Source organism: Charadrius vociferus, unplaced genomic scaffold, assembly GCF_000708025.1.
Source record: "Charadrius vociferus isolate BGI_N301 unplaced genomic scaffold, ASM70802v2 scaffold61, whole genome shotgun sequence".
In the NCBI taxonomy this organism is placed as follows: domain Eukaryota; kingdom Metazoa; phylum Chordata; class Aves; order Charadriiformes; family Charadriidae; genus Charadrius; species Charadrius vociferus.
The window spans coordinates 4,219,087-4,240,914 of NW_009646945.1; the positions used below are offsets into that span (position 1 = coordinate 4,219,087).

The window sequence follows — 21,828 nt, forward strand, 5'->3', positions numbered from 1 at the left end:
CCCGGCCCCGGCCCACGCCGCGGGCTGTCCGCGGAGAGGGCGCGGGGGGCCGGGCGGAGCGTCCCCCGGCTGGGCCGGCCCCGCTCGGGGCGTCCGTGATGAGTTTGACCGCTAAAGACGTGCTCAAAGTGCGTGCGTTGGAGCTACCGTCGGAGTAAGTGTCTACGGAGAGTTTTTTTGGGAAGAAAATGCAGAACAACAGTGCAGGCTCCAGTTCATTGGTGCCTGTGATCTGTAAATCAGTCTTCGGCTCATAACTTTTTTTTTTTTTTGAAGTCAGAATGAACAGACCATTTGGCTTATTACATGTTTGTAAATCTATTTTAACTGAAGTCACCTTGCAATGTATGAGGCCTGTTGTAAAACAATCAATGTTACAAGTGAAAAGATAATACTTTCCTTTTTGTTCAGCGTGTCGTATTTAGCTACAAAGTGGAACTGGAATATAAAATTAATGTACAGTCGTTTATTGGCTGGTTTGGTTGGTATTGTACAAACTTTATTCCCAATGTTTGTTTTATACTTGCTAATGTTTAATTTGTGTTTTCATATAAATACTTTTCTCTCTAGAGACAGTACTGGTTCTGCATTGCTGAAAGTAACTTAGATGTCAGCTATTATCTGTATTCAAATTTTGGTTTTTATGTTTGTTTCTCGAGGCTACCAATAATAGCTTTTTTGCATAGTATCTGAAGTTGAAGGAGGCAATTTAATAAAATACTTTTTTTAATATGACTTACTAAATACTAGTGCTCTAGTCTGTTAATATTCAACTGAATTTGTCAATAAAATATGGAATTCCTTGAGTCTGGAGCTACAAGAACGATAGCATGCTTGTGAAGTGAGGTAATTTGGGCTTATTTCAGCTGGCAAGTTAGTATCTTGGAGTCCATCTCTTCCTGAGGTTGTACAGGTAAACTCCTCAGAGTAAGGAACCAAGCGTGGAAAATGGAAAATTTAATGAGAACAAATGATCTCACTTCCATCAGTGAATACCCATTCATTGTGACGCTACATATTCTGTTTAAAATCCACGGTTAAATTTAGAAACCTTGATGTATTCTGACTTTTTAAAAATAAATTTTCCATGTATTCTTTCAGTAGTTCTAGTCTAAAGAGAACAGAAAACTTACATTGTTTAAATACTTTTAAAGTATGCTTTAAAAAATATCTAAAATGTAAATTGGGCTGAAGTGGTGCTATATCCGAGTGGAACAGTCTGATGGCATGCTCCTTGAGGAATCATGTGGGGCTTTCTGCTCGGGGTTGATATTTAGTGTTACAACTGTACGTCAGTGTTTTCTGCACTGGTAAAAATGACAATAAAAAAATCCTTCAGGAGTCCTAGGGCCAGGACTCGCTGTGTCTGACTTAGGGGGAAAAATGCCCCCCACAATTACGAGATTAGATTGCAGTGACAGCAGTTGAGTTCCGTTTCACAAAATCTTAATAAAGGATTGATGTTCTGTGACTTTGTTTTTATAATGGTGGATATACGACAATATCTATGTTCTCAAAGTTATGCTGAGACAATTATTTCAACTTGTATGTATTTATTTATTTATTTTTAACAAGCTGACTGAGGTTTTTAGGAAGTTATGAACATTCCAACCTGAGGCTGTAGCCAGCCGCTTCGGTGGGGGGGGGTGTGTTGTGGAATTGCCCAAGGGAGGATGGTAACAGAAACGGTCCCTCATGAAACAGTTTCTAAAAACATCCTCAGTAAGCTGTATGTTTGGTTACTTTCAGCTGTTTGATTTATGTCTTTATTGCTACATTCATATTGGCTGCCTGTTGAACAGTAATTGAGCCGCTTTTTTTTTTTTCATAGCTGCTTTTCCTTGGCTGCCTGAAAGACTTGCACCTTCTGTGTGTGCCTGCTTCTGTGCTGGAGCAGTGAAGGCTTCTGGAATAATACTTGGGAGTTGCCTGTAATGGTAGATAGGAGGTGAAAACTAGGCGACGGTGGAAGCAGAGTTCATACCAGACTGCAGATTTGACTCCTCTGTGGAGGAGGGTGGGGAGGGAGATCGGTGACTATAACCAAACCCTCCTGCTTCCTTGACTCCCGTCATCTCTGAGCTATCTATCCTCCCTTCTCTTCCTAGCTCCTGTGTAATTACTGCCATGGTTGTCTTTCTGGACAAGTGAGTCGTTTTGATTTGTGTTAGATAAAATACTTGTTTTAATTGTAGCTAGTGTGTTACAGCAATTTGAGGGGACGTATGGTGTTGGTCTCTTTTAAAGAGCAGACTTTGAAAAGTCCTTCCACAGGATGAAACCTTTTATAACTAGCAAAGAGCTTTTTAAATTCTTAATTAAAGGGGTGTTCTTTCCATTTTAATATTTTATTAAATATTTTTTTCCTAATGGCTCTTTCTGTTAAATAAATACAAGGGGGTTGTTACAACAAATAATAGGGTGACTTGTTATGAGTATATGGCTTTTATGTTAAACATCATAAATGTGCCTATACACAAAAATTGATAGCAATTTGCTCATGGATTGCAGGCTTTTCTTTTTCAGTAAGATGCAACAGGGAGGAATATAACAAGCTTATAATATCTATGATTAAGTACTTCATTTTTTTAAATGTAAAACTGTTTTCAACTGAGTAGCTTTATAATTCTGCTTGAAATATCTATACTTTTAAAAAAACATTTCTATACCTAGTCTTGTTCATCTTACAACTGTCCAAAAGATAAGACAGATTACTGAGTAGAGTGGCACTTGAGGATTTTGGACTGAAGCTTAAGCTGAAAACAGTACTATCAAATGACTGAAGTGGCGAGGCGTTATGGGCATTCACAGAAATAAGCAGTATCTGTCTGTCATGCAAATGTTTCTAGTAATGATCATAGTATATTCCTTCTTTCTGTGTCCCTTAAGAACTGTGGCTATCTGCCTGTATTTTCGTATTTGTTTGGAGTACTGTTTTTTTTTGTATGTTAAATGTAACCCCTGTGATCTTGGGAAGAGCTTGAGACATTTAGCTTTCTTTTTCATTACTTTTTAAAGTAGTGGTGGCTAGTAAGTGAGAGCAAAGCTAGGTTTCAGTTACGTTAGAATCAGATTAATGAAGGATCTCTTGCTATGACTGCAGCATTTGGCAGCAGATTATTCAAAAGGAAAATGTAATTCATGTGCATTGCTGAAAGAAAGGCTGTGCCAGACCATATAAATGCAAGAAACAAGATGCGTTCTTAAAATGACTTTTTTTTGGTGTGTATTGTTTTGCTAGCGTGAAGGAAAGCACCGTTTAATTAGAAACATATGAATAAAAATACTTAATGTCTACAGTCCAACTTAAACCTAAATCGGAAGTTGCAATCTGCAGCTGAAACAATAATATTCTTTCAGTGTTACTCTCTATTACTTTTTTATATATGTTTCATTCCATGAAATGGTGGGTAATGGGGAAGTCTGTCTGATGATTTAACAGAAAGTAAATATTCTAGCTTACAGTAATGTGTAAAGAGAGAGCTGTACTCCCTGGTTGCTCTGCCACTTGCTTAGAAACACCTCACTCATCTCATACTTGGTTGTTCTGAAATTCAATGACTGTTTTTATGCCAGCAGTGCTTACTTTTTTCTTTAGAAGAAACTCTTTACTAGAGCAATGCTTGGCTGAAACTCTTATTCCAAAATTTCTCTCTGTTTTGATGCTGGAAATTCAGTTTCCAGTCACAATTTCTTAAAAATAAAATTACACGGTTTAGTCCTTCTGTAACAACAATAAATAACTGCTGTATAAATTGATACTTGAGTTCCAGTATTTACACAGAAATAGGAAAAATAAGGCAGAAAGAGCTGAGATCCACTAACTGTTCTGTGTCAGCTGCAGTTTTGTATGCGTAGAGCTAGGACAAGAAGAAAATCCTTTATCCTAAAAATAAAATACTAATTTGGAACAGTGCCTTTTCAGTCCTTTGCAATGTTGGACTCTGTTAGGTGTGTCAAAGCAGCAATACCTTAGCTTAGTAACAGGAAGAACTGAGTCAGGTATTTGACATCATGCTTTCCAGAAATTGTTCGGTGTGGGATTTTTCTTGTACCGTATTTTGTGCTGATGGGAAGAATGTTCTTTATTAAAGATGTGAAACTTAAAGGAGAGGTAGGCCAACCAACCTTCAACCTCTTACCAAGACTAAGCGAACCATTAGAGGGTATAATATTGCTCTAGCAGTCCATTCTAGCAAAAAGCAGTGAAGAACATCTGGATAGGTTGTGGCAGAAAAATATGCTACTGATTTTCAAGTAAATTTTTGCTGTTGACTGTGCTTCAGATACTAATGCACAGAAAATAAGGTGAACTAAAGTAGTGTTATCAGTTACCAATTCTGTAGTTTACAGAAAGTTACAATGGGAAAATGAAAGATATTTAAAATTATTTCTAGGGGAGATAACCTTAAGTATTTCTAGGACTTTTAAGGTAAGATTTCAGTTTAGTTATGATCAGATTTTTGTGTAGTCCTCATTGAAGGTACTGAGAAAAACTGACTTCTGAAGAACAAACTCTCATATGCTGCCAATCCTGTATAAGTTAGATAGGCTGAGCATGCTTTTATATAAGGACAACTGGTAACTAACTTTTAGGTTAACTGCGGGACTGTGTACTTAAACATGTACTTTTTTGAGGGCTGTGAGAGTACTTGCAAAGTTTTTGCTGTGGGACCACATCCCTTCAGCACGAGCAATTATGAGAGCTGAAGTTGTCTTGTAGTTGATTACGGACAGCAAATGCCGGGCAAGGAGTGAATATGTGTTGAATTCTCTCTATTTGGAGAGGAGAAGTCAGAAGCTCTGCTCGTTTGCTTGATATTCTGTGTTGCTTAGAGGTTGTATGTTTTAAATTTTCATTAGAATTTGAGTAGCATTTGCTGAAAATTTCTGGAGCTGTGTCAAAGCAGCATCATATCACAGTAGTGACACTGCCATTGACACCAGGTGGTAACGTTGCTTGCACCTTTTGTGTTTTCAGTTCCATCATAATATCTGATTGTTTACTGCTTGAGGAAGAAAAGGCATCTGGTATAGAAAAAATATCTGATGCTTTAATCTTTCTTGATTAATCTCTTAAAGGTAATGAGGAGGCTTTCTAGGGCAGGGTAATCTGTGTAATGCTGTTTTAGCTTTGTTTACAGCAGAAAGTAGACTGTAAAGAGAAGTGATAAGACATAGTATTGCAGATGTCAAAGATGTGAAACCATATGAGTGGGAGTAACTTGTATTCTTAAAACATAATTATCCTGGAACCTGCCTGGCTAAACCTACTTGGTTAGATATTGATTCGGTAATGATGGAGCAGGGACGTGCCTCTAATGTGGGTTTTCATAGGTGTGATAATTGCACTGCAACCTGGGAGGGAAATATGTAATTGGGTTTTTGAGTGCTTTGAAGTTGTATTGTGGCTTCATCTAGGAACTATAATACTGAGGACATGTAAACAAATACTCTACTTTCCACCTGCAAGGGATGGGGAAGTGTCAAGTGGTATAAACAGGACCCCTTGTGAGGCTTTTTTGGGTCAGAATTATTACATATTGTGGATATGTTGGTAGCAGTTGTTAACTCGAGGGGAAATTGGAATTTGTCATGTGCCTACCAGCTTTCGCTGTATAAATAAACAAGATCAATTAAAGGCATTACTGTCCAAGTGAAGTCCTTGCAGCTTGGTTTTCTGTTCTTACCGTCCATGGCATTCGTTGTACATGCTATTTGTTATATTACCATTTTGTGAAACAAAAGAGGCTGTAATTATATGAGATACTGTAATTTGGCTCTGTTCTCTTATGAAGGCATTTGAATGGCAATTGGAGAGTAGATAGTCTAAAAGTATTGTGTCTATGGATTACTCTCAAATTAGTAAATGTCATTTTCCTTTAACATAGATGAAGAATAGTTTAATTCAGTCAACCTCTGCTTGGCAGAAGAATTAAAAAACAAAACAAACCCCACTAAATGTTGTTTAAAAACTTAGAGAAGGAAAGCTTTTTCAGAACCTGCTGCAAATACCTGTAGATTGGAGGGTAGTTGTGACTAGTGCAGGTTGTGCTTGCAGTTCTTTCTAAACAAGGTATCTTCCTCTACTGGAAGCTAGGATTGATATTTATTTTTTTTCTTTTTTCTTTTTTTAAAAAGTTGGGTTTCTTTGAAGAAAATTTAAAAAAAAAAAAGAAATCTATCATTTGGCATCAAAAATATTCTGTAGTAATATATAAATACACTATAATGTATGTGTATACATTCAAACACATACTATGCAAATAATGTTTGCATTCTAATATACTTTTCTGTTCTCATAGTTGTCATGCTGTATTGAGAACAGCAAAGATCAGATATGTTGGGATCTGTGAGAAATAAATAGTGAGTATTGTTAACACTTGCTGCATAGATTGTTACAAGATTGTATCCAGGAACTGTTCCCTAATTTTTCTAAAATAAATTTAATTGGAATTGTTGTAATCCATATATTTTTCTGGAGCAATAATTTGCAGAAGAGTTTAAATCTTACAAGTACAAACACACAAATTACTAATGCTGCACAGATTATTTGCAGTTACGTTGGACGCTATCGCTCTTCTCACTGTATTTTTCCAATTCCTCCAAAGTGGCCTTTTGCTTCTGCTTATGGAGCTTTTTTTAAGGATATCATGTATGGGGAAATAGTTCTTTTGCTGACTGTAGGTGATCTGAGTGTTTCTTTTTGGTTTGAGGTTTTTAACAAAATGGTAAATATGATCCTCCAAAATGGTGGCATTTCGGTGCATACAAATATGGAGAAGAACTTGAGCATGAAACAGATCCGATTAATGTTTCGTGATGTAGTGTAGCTGATTGATATTTGTGAAGTTGGAGGCTTTTTGAAACTACAGCTGCAGTGAGAAAGAAAATGTGTAGCTGGTGTTACCTTTTCTACAGTGACTTAGATTTTTGTGTAATGTGTTCTCAGTCTTCATTTTCTTACCTCAGGATTACTTGAACTTGTTAGTTGATTGTCTTCTGGTTTATGTAATAAACTCAATTCTACCTGTAGAACGTACGAATTTGAGGTGTTTTGAAGCTAAAATGAGTAATGGAAAAGGCTTGTGATTTCCCTGCCGTGAAACAAGCGTTCTGACAAACTTCGGCACCTTAGGGACAGTTTCTGCCTTCTGACTCTTGTGGTTTCTTGAGTGTATTTACACAGTGAATGCTCTAATTATTTTTTCCAAGAGGGAGTTTATCCACCTGAATTCGAGCCTCTCAGCGGATAGATATGTGTTGAATCTAAAAAGCTTTGTTTGGTGTTATGCTAGATGTTATTAAAAGGAAGGTCAGGCTGGGGAAGGGAATGTGGTGGGTGGGTGAAAGATGGAAGCTACACTTGTTCCTTTGCCAGGGAGGCGGTTCCAGAATATCCTTGCGGGAGGATGATAATGACTTAAATTTAGGCAAAATGGAGCACTTAACAGTTGCAGTGAGTTTAGGAATGGTAACTGACGTAGGTCATCCCCTGTAAACCTTGCCTATCTGCTTGGCTGCCTACTAAATCAGGCTCTGAATATGCTACAAAAAACTTGAACTTTGTAAGATGAGTATTATAATAGTTCATACCCTAAAGGATTGTCAGCTACTTAGAACTGCATTATGAAAATCTTTTCTATAAAACAAAACAAAATCCAACATTCCTTTCAAAAAGCTGTGTCAGAGCTTCTTCTTACAGTGTCTTCCAAAACAAGTCTTCTGTGAAAGGTTCCCTTCCTCCAAAGTGGCCTTTTGCTTCTGCTTATGGAGCTTTTTTTAAGGATATCATGTATGGGGAAATAGTTCTTTTGCTGACTGTAGGTGATCTGAGTGTTTCTTTTTGGTTTGAGGTTTTTAACAAATATTACCGAGACAGATACTGTGTGTGATGTGGTATAAGCTGTTCTTAATAATTTAAGTTTACCAGAGTAAACCTGCTACCAGAGTGGAAGAGAATAAGGGGTTCTCAAGATGTACAGAGTGGGCATTGGTTTACCTTGTAAATCAAGTAAATTGAGGTCGTGTGGCAGAGTAGTTTTGGAGACCTGTTTAGATTGCATTTTGAAACCAAATATATTCAAGGCCTTACTTGTAGGCAAGCATGTGAAGATTTAGGCAACACTGTATAAGCTGATATCCTTGCTACAGTCTTCAAGTGCCCAAAAGATTGGGCTGAGACAGTATAGGCTACTTCTAAACTATATGAACAAGCACCTTCGAGTTCTGCTTCCATACCTTTTTTTAATAGTTCTTCTGTGTCGTCTTTTTTTTTTTCAGTCCAAGCCATATATATTTGACCGTGTATTCCAGTCAAACACATCACAGGAACAAGTATACAATGATTGTGCTAAAAAGATTGTCAAAGGTAAGGTGGAACAGCAACTTTAACCATAATGAAAAGTCTTGTATTCGTGTGGATTTCAATGTTGAAAACTGATACTTCTCTTGTTCCCTTTTACCTTCTGAATTTTTAATAAAAGCCAACATGGATCATAGTAGTATAAAACCATCCTGTATTTGAGCTGATAAATTATGTCAGTGCTTAACCTGCTGTTTCAGTCCATTGCAACGTTTGATAATATTTACCTGTCATGTTTTGGGTTTTTTTGCAGTTCTCTGCAAGAGAATGTTAAAAAAAAATTGTCAAAAATTAATCAAAATAACTCTCAGGAATATTTTTTGTTGTTGTTGTGTTTGGGGTTTTTTTCCTTCAAATTCATTGGTGAAAACACCCTAGAATTGCTTTAGTTTGTTTGGAGGAATATAAGGAAAGGAAACTTGTGAAATCATGTACGCTATAGATACTTTCTAAGCTTGTTTATTTAGTACACACTTTAAGGGGCATTTTTTTGAATGTGAATTTTAGCTTCACAATTAAAACTTTAAATGTGAGTTAGTGCTGTGCATGTCAGGGTGTACGGTTTCTCCAAATTTGATTTGTCAGAATGGGCCTAGTAACTTCAGAAAATCAAGACTTTATCACAAAGAAGGTTATACCACCGTAAGTTGTTGTAGTAAACAATTAGCTAGTTTCCTGAAAATAAAATTGATTAATTTCTTGAGGAGGTCAGAAATAAATTCTAATTGACACAACTTTCAAAACAACTTTAACAAAACCTTCCTCTGAAATATCCATTAATAGTGTATAGAGAAGACTGGGTAAATGTGGGAGTTTTCTGATCACTAGAGAAGTGAACTGCTGTGGAAAATCCATGCTGCTGCAAGTGTTTAACTCTTTGAGTTAAATAGTAATTAGGATTAGATCATAAGTTTGCTTCTTAAAAATTAACTAAGAGTTGTAATGCTGCCCTTTTCTCCATCTAAAAATCTGGTTTGTGTTTCTCTGCGCAGCGTTTCTAGGCTGCGCTACATCATGTGGCGAACGAGCTGTAGTGGTGATACAAACGGATTACGGGTATAATGGGGTGGCAAAGACTTGGAGTATCTCATGCTTGGTTTTGGTAAATAAAAGTTTGCTTGCCGGATGTGATTCTACAGTAGCTGACTTGTAAACAAACCAACTCACCACCCCCTCGCCCTTCGATCTAAAACTTTGTGGTGGTTCACTCATAACTTGAAATATAAGCTTAATGGCCAAAGAATAAGGTGCTTGAAACTTACAGTATAGCCCATTCTCTTCACAGTTGGACAATTAAACTTCCCTGAAGGCAGAAAATACGACAGCTTTCTTGTGTGTGGTGGTTTCTTCTGAGTTATCAAAGAATATTTCTTCAACCTGGCAGTTGTATTGATTTCCTTTTTGTACCTGACTCCGAAGCCCTGATTTTTCTGGTTGAAGGAACAGATGCTTCTAATACAGTAAACTTCTAAAATGCAGTCAATGATGACTTAATGCATTAAAAGGAGTAGAGAGGAACACCCTCTAGCACAGAGTTCCCAAACATTGAATGATTTAACTTGCTGAACATTTTAGGAACTGCCTGCTTGCATTCTATTTCATTTTACTTTCCTTTAGAAGAAGGAAATGAAACCTAATGAAAATACTCTTTCCCTTTAGATGTACTTGAGGGATACAATGGTACAATATTTGCTTATGGGCAAACATCGTCTGGAAAGACACACACTATGGAAGTAAGAAATCTTAAAATAATTTTCCTCTTAATGTCACTGTCATCTTTTTTTTCATCACAATAGTCTTATCTTTCTAGAAATAAGATGTATGCTTGTTTTCATCTTGCGACTTTAATTTTCTTTCCATTGCAACATTTTGATACCCAAAATGTTTTTTTTTAGGACTGAGAATGGCAAATGTATTTTTTCAGCCCTCAGTAGTAGGATGAGAAACACAAGCGTAATGTTAATAGTACATTTTCACTTTTACTAGTTTGGGAGATTTCTGGCAAATGCTGGGACTAAATGGATGGTCAAGACTTCCCTTTATAGATAAAATAAGTGCATCGTGCCTGTCAGCATTTTAAAACTAATTTGCCTGTTAAATGTCTGTCCTTTGGATACTGTTTGTGATGTTGGATTCAGTGTGAAAGTTTCGTTTTATTATCTTTTTCTAATAAGGGGAAGCTTCACGACCCGGACGGAATGGGTATTATTCCAAGAATAGTGCAAGATATTTTTAATTATATTTACTCTATGGATGAGAATCTTGAGTTTCATATTAAGGTAAACTTTTTTCATTGTTAATCTATATTACAACTGGAAGTAGTCTGTGGTTAAATGGATGTTCTCTATCTGTTTAAATGCCTGTAACTTGGAAAATCTAAATGAGTTATTTCTGAAGTAACTGACTCTTCTTAAAGAAGAATTACATTAACACTTTAATCTTGTTTCCATTAAACATTGGTGGTGGCTATCCTGATAACCTGTGGCAGTGCTGATGGTTCTTGAAGCTTTTGATCAAAGTAGTTTCTTCTTAAAGGTGTATTTTAGTTCAGCCTTAAGGACCTGCACTACATGTGGTATTACGTGGGAAGTCATACTAATCAAAAAGCAAAACACTTTGTGTTCTGATGCTGTATCTTTATTCTCCTTCCCACTTCTAGGTGTCATATTTTGAAATATACTTGGATAAAATAAGGGACCTTTTGGATGGTAAGCCTTTTATTTATATTGAACATAGAAAAAAAATTGTTCTGGAGAGAGATATAAAAAAAACCCCAAAATATTCTCATGATACTGAAATAGGTATGCAGTATGTTAATAACCTGTAAATGATACGGGTACATCAAAATAAGAAAGCATAGAGCTAATCTATATAATAATACTAAAGCTGCAATAGTGGGTGTTTCACGTATATTAAGTTTTTTATAAAGTGTTGCTGAGAAATAACATCTATGTCTGTTAACAGACATGCATGGTACACAGCTCGTTCATTTTGCAAAGAAATCATATATACCTTAGCTTTAAAACTTTTTCTCTTCCAGTTTCAAAGACCAATCTTTCTGTTCATGAGGACAAAAATAGAGTTCCCTATGTAAAGGTGAGCATCAATCTGATATGTTTTCATCTTTCACTCCTCTAGTGACAGCATTTACTTCTGGCTTATTGGTGTGATGGTATTTTGCCTTTTTTTTTTTTTTTAAGGGTTGCACGGAGCGTTTTGTATGTAGTCCAGAAGAAGTTATGGATACTATAGATGAAGGAAAGTCAAACCGACATGTAGCAGTTACAAGTAAGTATTATCTTCTGTCGTCTTAGAGTGCTTTATCGATTTGCTTCTGGTATGCCTTAAAAAGTAGGGAAGGCAAAAATAGTAAGCTAAGTAATTCAGGTTTTTGAAAGGGTCTAGCATAATCAATTTCAGCATGTCTTTCAAAACCAAGTATTTTAATTCATTTCTTGTTAGATGTTATTACTTAGATTTGGATTGGAAGGAGAGAGTAAGTGATCATTAAGGAGCTCTGAATCATTGGACAAAAAGATGTAGTTCTGTGTTAGGAATTGTGCAAAATCCCAGTGTGTGGTATTTGTTTCAATTAACCTATGAATCTATAAGGCACTGTGGCTCATCTACAGTTTCACCATTCTATTGCATATTCTAAGAAGAGAGCATCAGAATGTATATTCTGACATGCTGCAGATTTAAGCAACATCCCAATGTCCCAAGGTTCTTGGCCTGTGGCATGCAATGGAGTTGCAAGGAAGCCATGTCGTAGGTCTCCAAATTCCCACAAGAAGCAGGATTAGGAAGTGACAGAGAGTTTAAAAAAACAAACAAACAAACAAAAACAAAAAAAAAAACAACAAAAAACACGACAAGGAAAGATGAGGTGCATGCAAAATAATACTTCAGCTCTTAGCAGCTGAACTGACTGTCAGAAATCTTTGAGGGCCAGTTTGAGGGTGAGTTTCACAATCTTCCTATGTCCAGTTCTTTACTCCACAAAAGATAGAATTTGCAGTCATTAAGAGAATAAAACATTGTTCTTCTCGTTTCTTTGATTAAGGGTTGAAAATAAAAATATGATATTCCTTTTAAGGACTGACTCAGTCCTGCGCTTCTACTTTGTTGCTCCTAGGTAGTGAGGTTCTGAAGTTGGGACCAGATTAAGTAACGGAGAAATAGCAGAAATTTGGATAGAAGGATATTATTCTATGTTGAGCTGCTTCTGTGGCATCAATGAGCTGGTCCTTCTAGGCCTCTGAGGGATTTATGGTTAAGTAAGAAGAAATAGGCAGATGTTATCAATCAGATTGCAGTCAGCTTAAACTTTGTTAATGAACTAAAATAATTTTTTAAATTCAGTAAGTCTTGTTTACTCTGCCTGTTTCACGGTGGAGGAAGCAGTAGGTATTTAAACCAGAAAGGGGTGAAAGGTTATGGCCATCTGGTTCAAATTTTCACAAAAGGATAAAATGTGATACATTGTAAATCTACAAAAAAAAAAAAAAAGTTGTGGTATCAGAATGTAAATGTGCTTTCTATTCTAATAAAGTAAATTAAATGTGTGAAGTCCATAGTTGACAAGCTAGCAAATCTCATCCGTGAGCTTATGTGGTATTAATAGAACCTCAAGGGAGACTGGATCTTTGTTATTCAATTAGACGATACTATTGGGTTTGCTGCCTCTAGTTTTATTGTCATTTGAAGATTACTCTGTACAGTTTCATTAGCAGTAGATCTGTCACTTCACTGTGGGAAGATACTTTTTTGTTAAGTTAGGTTGGTTGTACAAATATTTTTGACAATTTATATATTTTGGATTATAGATATGAATGAACACAGCTCCCGAAGTCATAGTATTTTTCTTATTAATGTAAAACAAGAGAATACTCAAACAGAACAGAAACTAAGTGGAAAACTTTACCTTGTGGACTTGGCAGGTAGTGAAAAGGTAATTCTAAATTTCTTTTTCTGCTCTGAAAAAATCTGGTCGTTCTTTACAATCAAATATTTTACGTTAATGTAATACTAGTTGTTCAGTTGTCATCTCTGAAGTGTTTTAATTTTGACTTGTGGTTTCTGAATCCTAGTCTGAGTTGGCTGTTAGGTACTACCTCCTTAAGCTGATCTGCATTTCTGCAGGAAGGGTTTGTAAATATGGAATAGGGTGGGGAAATAGGCTAGAGTTCAGTCTCGCTATCTGTGAGAGCAACAATGTGTGCAGGTGTGTTGGGTAGCCAGGTACTGGAATACAAAGATTTTCATGGACGTGAAATGTCTGAATTTTCTTATTTAGTGGTACTGAGTTTCTTAATTTGCAATTCTGATTAACATTGTTTAAAATGACAGCTTGCTTTCCTGTGTCAGTGGCTTAAAGCGAGGAAGGAAATATGTACCATTTTGCTTATTCTGTCACTTGACCGTAATTTAACAGTTTAAGAGCTGGATTTATGTTCTTTTCATCTTCAGTTCTGGGGTAATCCTCCATCTTTTTCAGTCCTTTCTGCTTGCTGTTGTCTTTCCTCATGTTGTTGTTATATGGCCTTATGGCCTTATTGTTGTCTCTGATTCTGTGTTTATTCTGAAATGTGTTTCTTAGTAGTGGTTTGTTGGTTTTTTTTTTTGAGTATGGAAAGAAGCATTACAGTGAGAACAAAGTTAAAGAAAAAGGTTGGGTTATAGGTCTCCTTTCTCTGTAGTTTTGTTTCTTCCACTGTTTATTTCAAACTTTGCTTTCATGCTTCTTCCAGTCTTTTTGAAGTACATGACTTTTTTTGATGCCTTGGGTTGGTTTAAACATAGGCAAATGGAATTGCTTAGTGTAGTTATTGTCACAGCTTGGTGAGAAGAATAGTAAAGGGAGGGTTATAGAACTATAAGTCAAATTCAGCCCTTGAGGCAGAAGAGCTAAGGGAAATAGAATGGTCTCAGGGTAGAATTTTTTTCACATTTCTGCTGATATCTACCTAAGTTCCTAGAGCACTCATGCAGGTCAGCTTCAGCCTCTAAAGTCTATTCTCACAAATTCTTGCTAATATAGACTCTGTGTTTTCCGGTGGGGGGGTGGTGCTGGTGGGAGAGCAGTAGTGTGTGGTTTCTTAGGGTTTTTGATTGTTGTGTTTTGTTGCTGTAGCGTTTTCTTTGGTTTTGGTTGGTTTTTTTTTGTTGTTTTATTGTTTTTGGTTTTGTTTAAGGATGACCTCTGGACAAACTAGATAGAACTTCTTATTAAGACAAAGTTGTAACTCTTGGTTGCTTTGATGTTGTAAATTACTTATAGCACTTATTTCCTTTTACTCTAAGGAATGCAAACTTTTTGACAAACTTCAAAGAACTTTTGAAGTTGTTTATTTGATAGAATTTTTTAACTATACATTTATCTTCTATGAAAAGGCATAATTTGCAGGAAAAATACTCACTTCAGTTTAAAAAAAAAATCAGAAACATCTTCAAGCACTGAGTTTTGAATGAAAAATTAATGGTGAATCAGGGAAAAGAGTCTGAGGAGTTTGCTTATTCTAATCCGGGTTTGTGAGTACCTCAATGTCAGGAAAACTGACTTAAGGAAGATTACTCAAGTTTTATATTAAATGTGGAAGGTGTTTTTTGAAGATAAATTTAGTAATTTATTGAAATATTGTACAGGTTAGTAAAACTGGAGCAGAAGGTGCTGTGCTGGATGAGGCTAAGAACATCAACAAGTCTTTGTCTGCTCTTGGAAACGTCATCTCAGCTTTGGCTGAAAGCAGTGTAAGTGTTCTGTATTTTTATACTTCGGGGTTAAAGGCTTGCATCTCTGAACATGATATGCAGAAATTCTTTACTGATCTCAGTGAATGGAGTCTTTTAAACTAATCAAATTGCATCAATGCATTGCAAATGGCTGTTATTTTTGTACTGTATTGATGTTGATACTGGTGATTAATAAAGTTACATTTAATGTTGAGGGACGTAAGCATCATACTAATAGTTTTCTTGTACTCTAGAAGTTACCAAACGTAGAAGTACAATTTTGTGTTATCCCATGCGTGTTGTCTTATGCTTTATGAATTAAAGTAGAACTTAATGTCTTTCTAATGAAGCTATACCTAGCAAAAGCATAGCTCTTATTTCAATAAATTAGATAATGTGTCTGACAAGCTGTGACTGATTCATTTAACCACTTTCTTGGTAGACTTACGTTCCATATCGTGACAGCAAAATGACCAGAATCCTTCAAGATTCATTAGGGGGTAATTGCAGAACCACTATTGTTATTTGCTGTTCTCCATCTTCATACAATGAGTCTGAAACTAAATCTACTCTTCTCTTTGGCCAAAGGTGAGTAAATGACTTAGTATTGTGCTCTTGCTATGCTCAGAAATAAATGCAGAATGAGAAGTAAGTTACTTTATTAAGATTCCTGCACCAAACTAATTACAATGTTTACTTTCTGTAATTCTTCATTGCACATGTGGCTAAATGTTGTGATGTCTTATCTATATAAAAATACTTAAATTGGGTAGGAACCTAAAGACTGTCTATTTCCAGGAAGACAGCGTATAGTTTGGTTCAAAATTCAGTTTAATGTACAGTCTTGGAAGGCAATTAATACTCTTTCTTTTTTCTTTAATGTGGAAGGAGGGAGGAATGAATTTTCCCCTGTTAAGTTGAATCCTTTATGTGCTGGGAGAGCCTGTCCTTTGCCAACCTTTTTCGACAGCATGCTAAATTACATCTTTTGGTCTGTTTCCTGTATCTAGCATTCCAGTAACATTTGAGTTAATACTTCTAAATTCCTGTGTCATTTGTAATTGAATTTATAAGTACCTATTTCAAATTTGATATTTTGTTAGGTATCACTTCTTTGCCACTCTGTTATTAATGTTTCATTGTAATACTCTAGTTCCTGACCACTAGATTTAATCACTTCATTTATTGGAGCACATTGCAAATGCTGTCAGCATTTCACTTAGTTCACCTGGTCTTCTGTTAGCCTACTTTTTCTGCTTTAATTCAACAAGATAGTTTTCTACTGGTCTTTTCAGAGAAGATTTTTATTATGGAAAGTAGACTAAATGACTCCAGAACTCCTTAAAACCCTGGCAGAATATTGATCATTAGTGGGTGTGGAGTAATGACTGCATTCTGCAGCAGTGGAGGTTTTTTTGGTCTTCTTTCAGAATCTAGGCGCTCCTTTCCTATTAGTAATTCTTGAATGAGCTATTGGGAAGTGTCTTCCAGCTGTAGCTCTAGTTTCACTGCCTCATGCTCTTGACTTCTTCAGGAGTTACTAGATTGTGCTTCTCTCTCAGCTACCATACTTGGTCTGGTATATTAATTCAACCTTCTAGAGGTGTTAAATTTATGTTGAAACCCTCAGCTGTAGTAACTGAAGGCTAGATAAGTATCCCATAACTTAGTAGGAAATCATGTACCTTTTGGTAGTAATCAGTCCCAGTAAGACTTTGCAGAAAGATGCTTATAGGAGTCATAAGGGGGGGGGGGAGAAGGAATTTGTATATACCACTAAACTTTTTCCTGTTTTCATCTTTGGGGCTTGGGGGGGGCGGGATTTGGTAGTGGGAGAAGAATTATTGGGGTAAGCGAGGGGCACCTGAACTGAATGTAGGCAATCAGTCTGAACTTTGTAGCTCGTTCACCTTTTTGGTTAATGGACATCCAACAACTGGATTTTCAGTTAAAATGGGCTGTTTGTTAAATAAGCTTGATCTTTTACACCCTCGAAGTGTTATACTCTCCATTGGAGAAATGTTTGCCAGCTGTGGTGAATGATACCCTTTGAACAAAGATGTGCACTGTCCTGATTCAAATTGTTTCAGGTGAAAGTATGCACCTGAATTTTTCCAACTCAACCAGCTTGAGATTTTTCAGCCTTTCCAAAGTTTATTGTATTGCTCTGTCCATTAACAGTTGTATCAATCCAATTGAAAGACTAGTAAGTTGGCAGGGAGTTGAAATAAGCTTTTGTAAGAGGTGGGATTGTTTATGCTTTCACCAGTGATACGGAGACATTTCATTTAAGAGCCTTTAATTCTTTTCTTAAAAAAAAAAGTTTCAGAGCTTTTTGCTCTTTCTATGTAGAGCTAAGACCATTAAGAACACAGTCTGTGTCAACGTGGAGCTCACTGCAGAACAATGGAAGAAAAAATATGAGAAGGAAAAAGAGAAAAACAAGACTTTGCGTAACACCATACAGTGGCTAGAGAATGAACTCAACAGATGGCGGAATGGTGAGAAGCAGTTATATTTTTGTTCTGCAAACTTTAGGCAAGACGATAGACACTGAATTAGTATTCAGGATACAAAAAATAACTAAGACCTATGCAAGACAGTAGTAGGAATATTAAAGCTAGGATAATAAGTTGACATAGGAGCTTCATATTTTTCACTGTGTTGCAACTGGAACAACTTCTAATAATCACATAATGGCAAAAATGTCTGGAAGTATATTGGTATTAGGTTGTTCAATGCTTCGTTTGCTACAGAACTGGAGTTACAGTCTAAAAATTTTATTTTGGGGGAGAAGAAAATGATATTAATTGTAAATGCAGAAACTGAGTAAAGTTTCCTCTGGTTTGGTTTTCTAATTCAAATCATTATCACAAGACCTTATCTTTGTTTGAAACTCAAACGTGTTAATAGATAAAAAACTCACCCCAAAACCAGTATTGCTGACAGTACGAAATGAGTTCCCGTTTTTTCTTCCTGAATAACTGACATCTTATCTATTGAAGAGTCTGGCAAAATGCAAGTTAAATATGAAGCCTTAAATTCAGGAATGGAGGAACATAGGTCATACTTACAGATGTATTCTGGAGTTTGGCAGCTACAGAAGACGGTTTTGCAATCTTGTAGGCAGCTGCACCTCATCCTGGTGTAAACCTAAGAAAAATGGGCTTGCTTAAGTAAGCTCAGTGCAATATGTTTTTTTAATTTTTTCTATTTTTAAATCTTTTCTAGAGATGGTATGAGGCCACACCTGAAATGTTAAGTATAGTTCTTCCAGAATATTGACACAAGGTACTGGAGTGTTGAAAAGAGCCCATACCATCCAAGGACTGCATAAAATGTTGTAATAAGGTGCCTAAGGAATTTAGTTTAGTTTACCAGGAAAGTGCCTTGATTAGTGTGTGTGGTATTTTTTCTATGCAAAGTTAGGTAAGTGTTCTTATCCAAAAAGGCTTAATGGACATAAAAGGATAAAAGTGTAACTGAACAAATATATTAAATTAGAAGCAAAGCAATTTAAAAGTAAATATGGCTGCCTAGCAAAACAGACTGCCAAGGGAAAAGAAAGGATTTTCTGTCTTTGGGACAAGTTAGGTGCTATTCTAGAAGATATAGTTTGATGTGAGATTTGGAGCTCATAGCAGAGTAACTGGATGAAATATAATGTTCTGTGGTAAGCAGGAGAGAGTTTGAATGATCTAGTGGTCATTTTTTTTACCATGTAATCATGTGAAATTGCTTACTAACTGTGGAGCAGTACTGTTAGTAAGGAGTATGTAATACTTCTCAAGGCTGTTTGTGGAAAATACTTCATGCTGACAGTACTTAAACTAAGTATATTCTTTTCTTTAAGGGGAGACTGTACCAGTTGATGAACAGTTTGACAAGGAGAAGGCCAACTTAGAAGCTTTTGCAGTGGACAAGGATATTACTGTTATTAATGATAAACCAGCTACCACAATTGGAGTAACTGGCAATTTCACTGATGCGGAGAGAAGAAAATGTGAGGAAGAAATTGCCAAACTATACAAACAACTGGATGACAAGGTATGCCATTCTTATTTAATGTAAGACCTCTTGGAAATACATCTTGAACTATATTATGTAATATTGAATTTGTCAGTCTTCATTTGTTAGTATAGCTTGCTTAAATATTTTCTGGGAGTGCCTACTCTAATTCTGAATCTCTGATTAACAAAGTCAAGATTGCCTTATCTGGTCCTAAGTGAGCTTCCTTTCTTAGTTGCTCTGCTTCCTTTGTTGAAACTACTAAAAAATGTCCCGAAAACTAAAGTATCAGTACATAGAAAACAAGATAAAAATGAAAGTTAGGAAGGAAAAATTAATGAGAATTTTGAATGGTATTTCTACTTTCTGGGGGTAGCACATTCCTAGCTGATTGTTTGTAATAATGCTCTACCAGAAGGAAAATAATTAGAAAGCAAGAAAGTGAGTAACTTGAAGACAGCAGTTGTTACCTTCCATGTCATGCATATTTTATTTGAACATAATTTTAAGTTTAAGCAGTAGTACTACATTTGGAGAGGAGAAAAAAATCTTTTCATTAAATCCGAATTGTTTCTTGGAAGTTAGAACAACGTGGAGAAGACTTGCAAAAGCACAGGTCTAAGAGTTTTGTCTTCAAAGCATGGTGTTTTACACATACGTGCCAGGTTAAAAGCGTAATGGATCAGCCAGTGAAATTAAAAGGATTATTTTTATTTTTATTGCTTTGATTTTTATATAGTTGTCTCAGAATATGGAAAAGTTAGATGTCTAACATCTACTGTCTCTTAAATTATTTTTCTGGAATGGTATTTGTCAGTTTATTGAACGCAGTCTTACTTCAACTGCAGGATGAAGAAATTAATCAGCAGAGCCAACTAGTAGAAAAACTGAAAACACAAATGTTGGATCAGGAAGAGGTGAGGTTTGCTCTTGCATCTTTATTCTATTTTTGTTTGTCTTTTACAGGAAAGAAATTTGAGATGTTCTGAATAGGTCACAGTTTATGACCAGGGAGTAGAATGGCAGCTTACTACTGTACAATAGTTCTTTTATTCCTTATCTACATGCTCTCCCTATTCATTCCTCTCCCACTTACACTGAGCTAATGGCTAAACTTAAAACAGTTTACTTGAACCTTCAATGTCCGTTAAGAGTGAAGGAATTGAAATATCTTATGCAAAGACATTGGCAGTTTTCCCCATGCAAAGTTAGCAGTTTGTAAAATCTGAAGATACCTTGATTTACTCTAAGAAATCTGTTTTAAGGTTTACTTTTGATCAGTTGCTTTACAGAGAGAGAAGGAGGGGGAGGGAAATGTAATGGCCCATAATGAAAAAGGAAGGATCTATGGGTTACTTCAGACCATACTTACTAGAATATTCAAATGATTTGTGTGCACATGTTGCTGGTGATGTACCTTAATTAAATGGGGAAAATACCTATTAATAATGAAATTGTTAATTTCATTTAGTCAAGGTATAAGAGAAAACAATTCTATATAGCACAAAGATTCGAAAAATAATAATCTTTGTGTACATGGGAAGAAAGAAGTGGGTCAAGGACTCGGGAATTTGCAGCTACTGTTTGATCTTACTTCAATAAACTGCCTCTTTAGCAACTGTTCACTTCGTTTAGTTATTCTTCAGCAGCTAACAGTGTGAAAATGCTGGAAGCTTAGTCCCTAGACTGTTGACAATTTCAGACTCATGAGTAATGTTCAGTGGCTTTTTTGAGAACCTGAAATATCCCATGTGCATTTCCAGTTGCTGTCCTTATGTGTCTTGATTTGCAATCACTTCCATTTTAAAAATACATTAAAAGCTAAAGACCTATGGATATAGATGATAAATTTAATTGTTCGTTATATTCTCACTGTACCTGTCCTCAGCATCCTTATTGCATGATGCTAGACACTAAAAACGTTTATATAAGCTATTGTAGTAGCTAAAAGCTTTAATAAGAATCAACTTATACATGGAATTTTCTTGATATTTATTTGTTATAATTTTCAATAAATCTCTATCAATGCTGTAGCTTCTAGCATCAACCAGACGGGACCAAGACAACCTTCAAGCAGAATTGAATCGCCTTCAGGCTGAAAATGATGCCTCTAAAGAGGAAGTGAAAGAGGTGCTACAAGCCCTTGAAGAATTAGCTGTCAATTATGATCAGAAGTCTCAGGAAGTAGAAGATAAGGCAAAGGAATACGAACTGCTTAGTGATGAACTCAATCAGAAATCGGTAAGAAATTGGGATAAGAAATTACTGACAGTCTTCAATGTAACTTTTCTTGTCTTACCTGTATTTCTTGCTTGAAGTCATTTAAGGGGAAATGGGAGCTTAAGTCTAAAACTTTTTTAGTTTTAGCAAAGGATGGTTTCCTAAAACTAGTAAGCTCCAGAAAAGTGCACAGTGGATATTGACCTTGATCGCTGTCAACTTTTTAGAACCTATGGCGTTTTACTACCTGAAGAGTATTCCGAGAAATCCTAGATATCAGAAGCTACCACTTTAATTACATGCTGGTGATCTGACTCAGTTTTTTTTGTCTCTCTGGTGCAGTTGGGGTAATCCTCACTTAAGAATTGCTCCTTCCAATCTTGAAATTGCAGTGAGCATGCTACAGCTTTTCTTGAAAGGAATATGTATTTGCATGGTGTATTTATGGCACGTAAAATATAACTTACCTTGATGCCTTCAAAAATAGGCAGTTGATTTTACTT

General features: G+C 36.0%; 1 protein-coding gene across 1 annotated transcript in view; it reads left to right on the forward strand.

Annotated features, from left to right (window-relative positions):
• Positions 1–21,828, forward strand: part of KIF5B (kinesin family member 5B) — a 68,942-nt gene that overhangs the window by 33,984 nt on the left and 13,130 nt on the right. Inside the window, exons 2-14 of the mRNA XM_009895124.1 lie at positions 8,284–8,371; positions 10,025–10,098; positions 10,540–10,644; positions 11,025–11,073; positions 11,406–11,461; positions 11,566–11,653; positions 13,192–13,316; positions 15,011–15,115; positions 15,540–15,685; positions 17,450–17,598; positions 18,951–19,144; positions 19,954–20,022; positions 21,140–21,346. Coding sequence (XP_009893426.1) covers positions 8,284–8,371; positions 10,025–10,098; positions 10,540–10,644; positions 11,025–11,073; positions 11,406–11,461; positions 11,566–11,653; positions 13,192–13,316; positions 15,011–15,115; positions 15,540–15,685; positions 17,450–17,598; positions 18,951–19,144; positions 19,954–20,022; positions 21,140–21,346 — 1,455 coding nt within the window. The remainder of the gene's footprint in view (positions 1–8,283; positions 8,372–10,024; positions 10,099–10,539; positions 10,645–11,024; positions 11,074–11,405; positions 11,462–11,565; positions 11,654–13,191; positions 13,317–15,010; positions 15,116–15,539; positions 15,686–17,449; positions 17,599–18,950; positions 19,145–19,953; positions 20,023–21,139; positions 21,347–21,828) is intronic.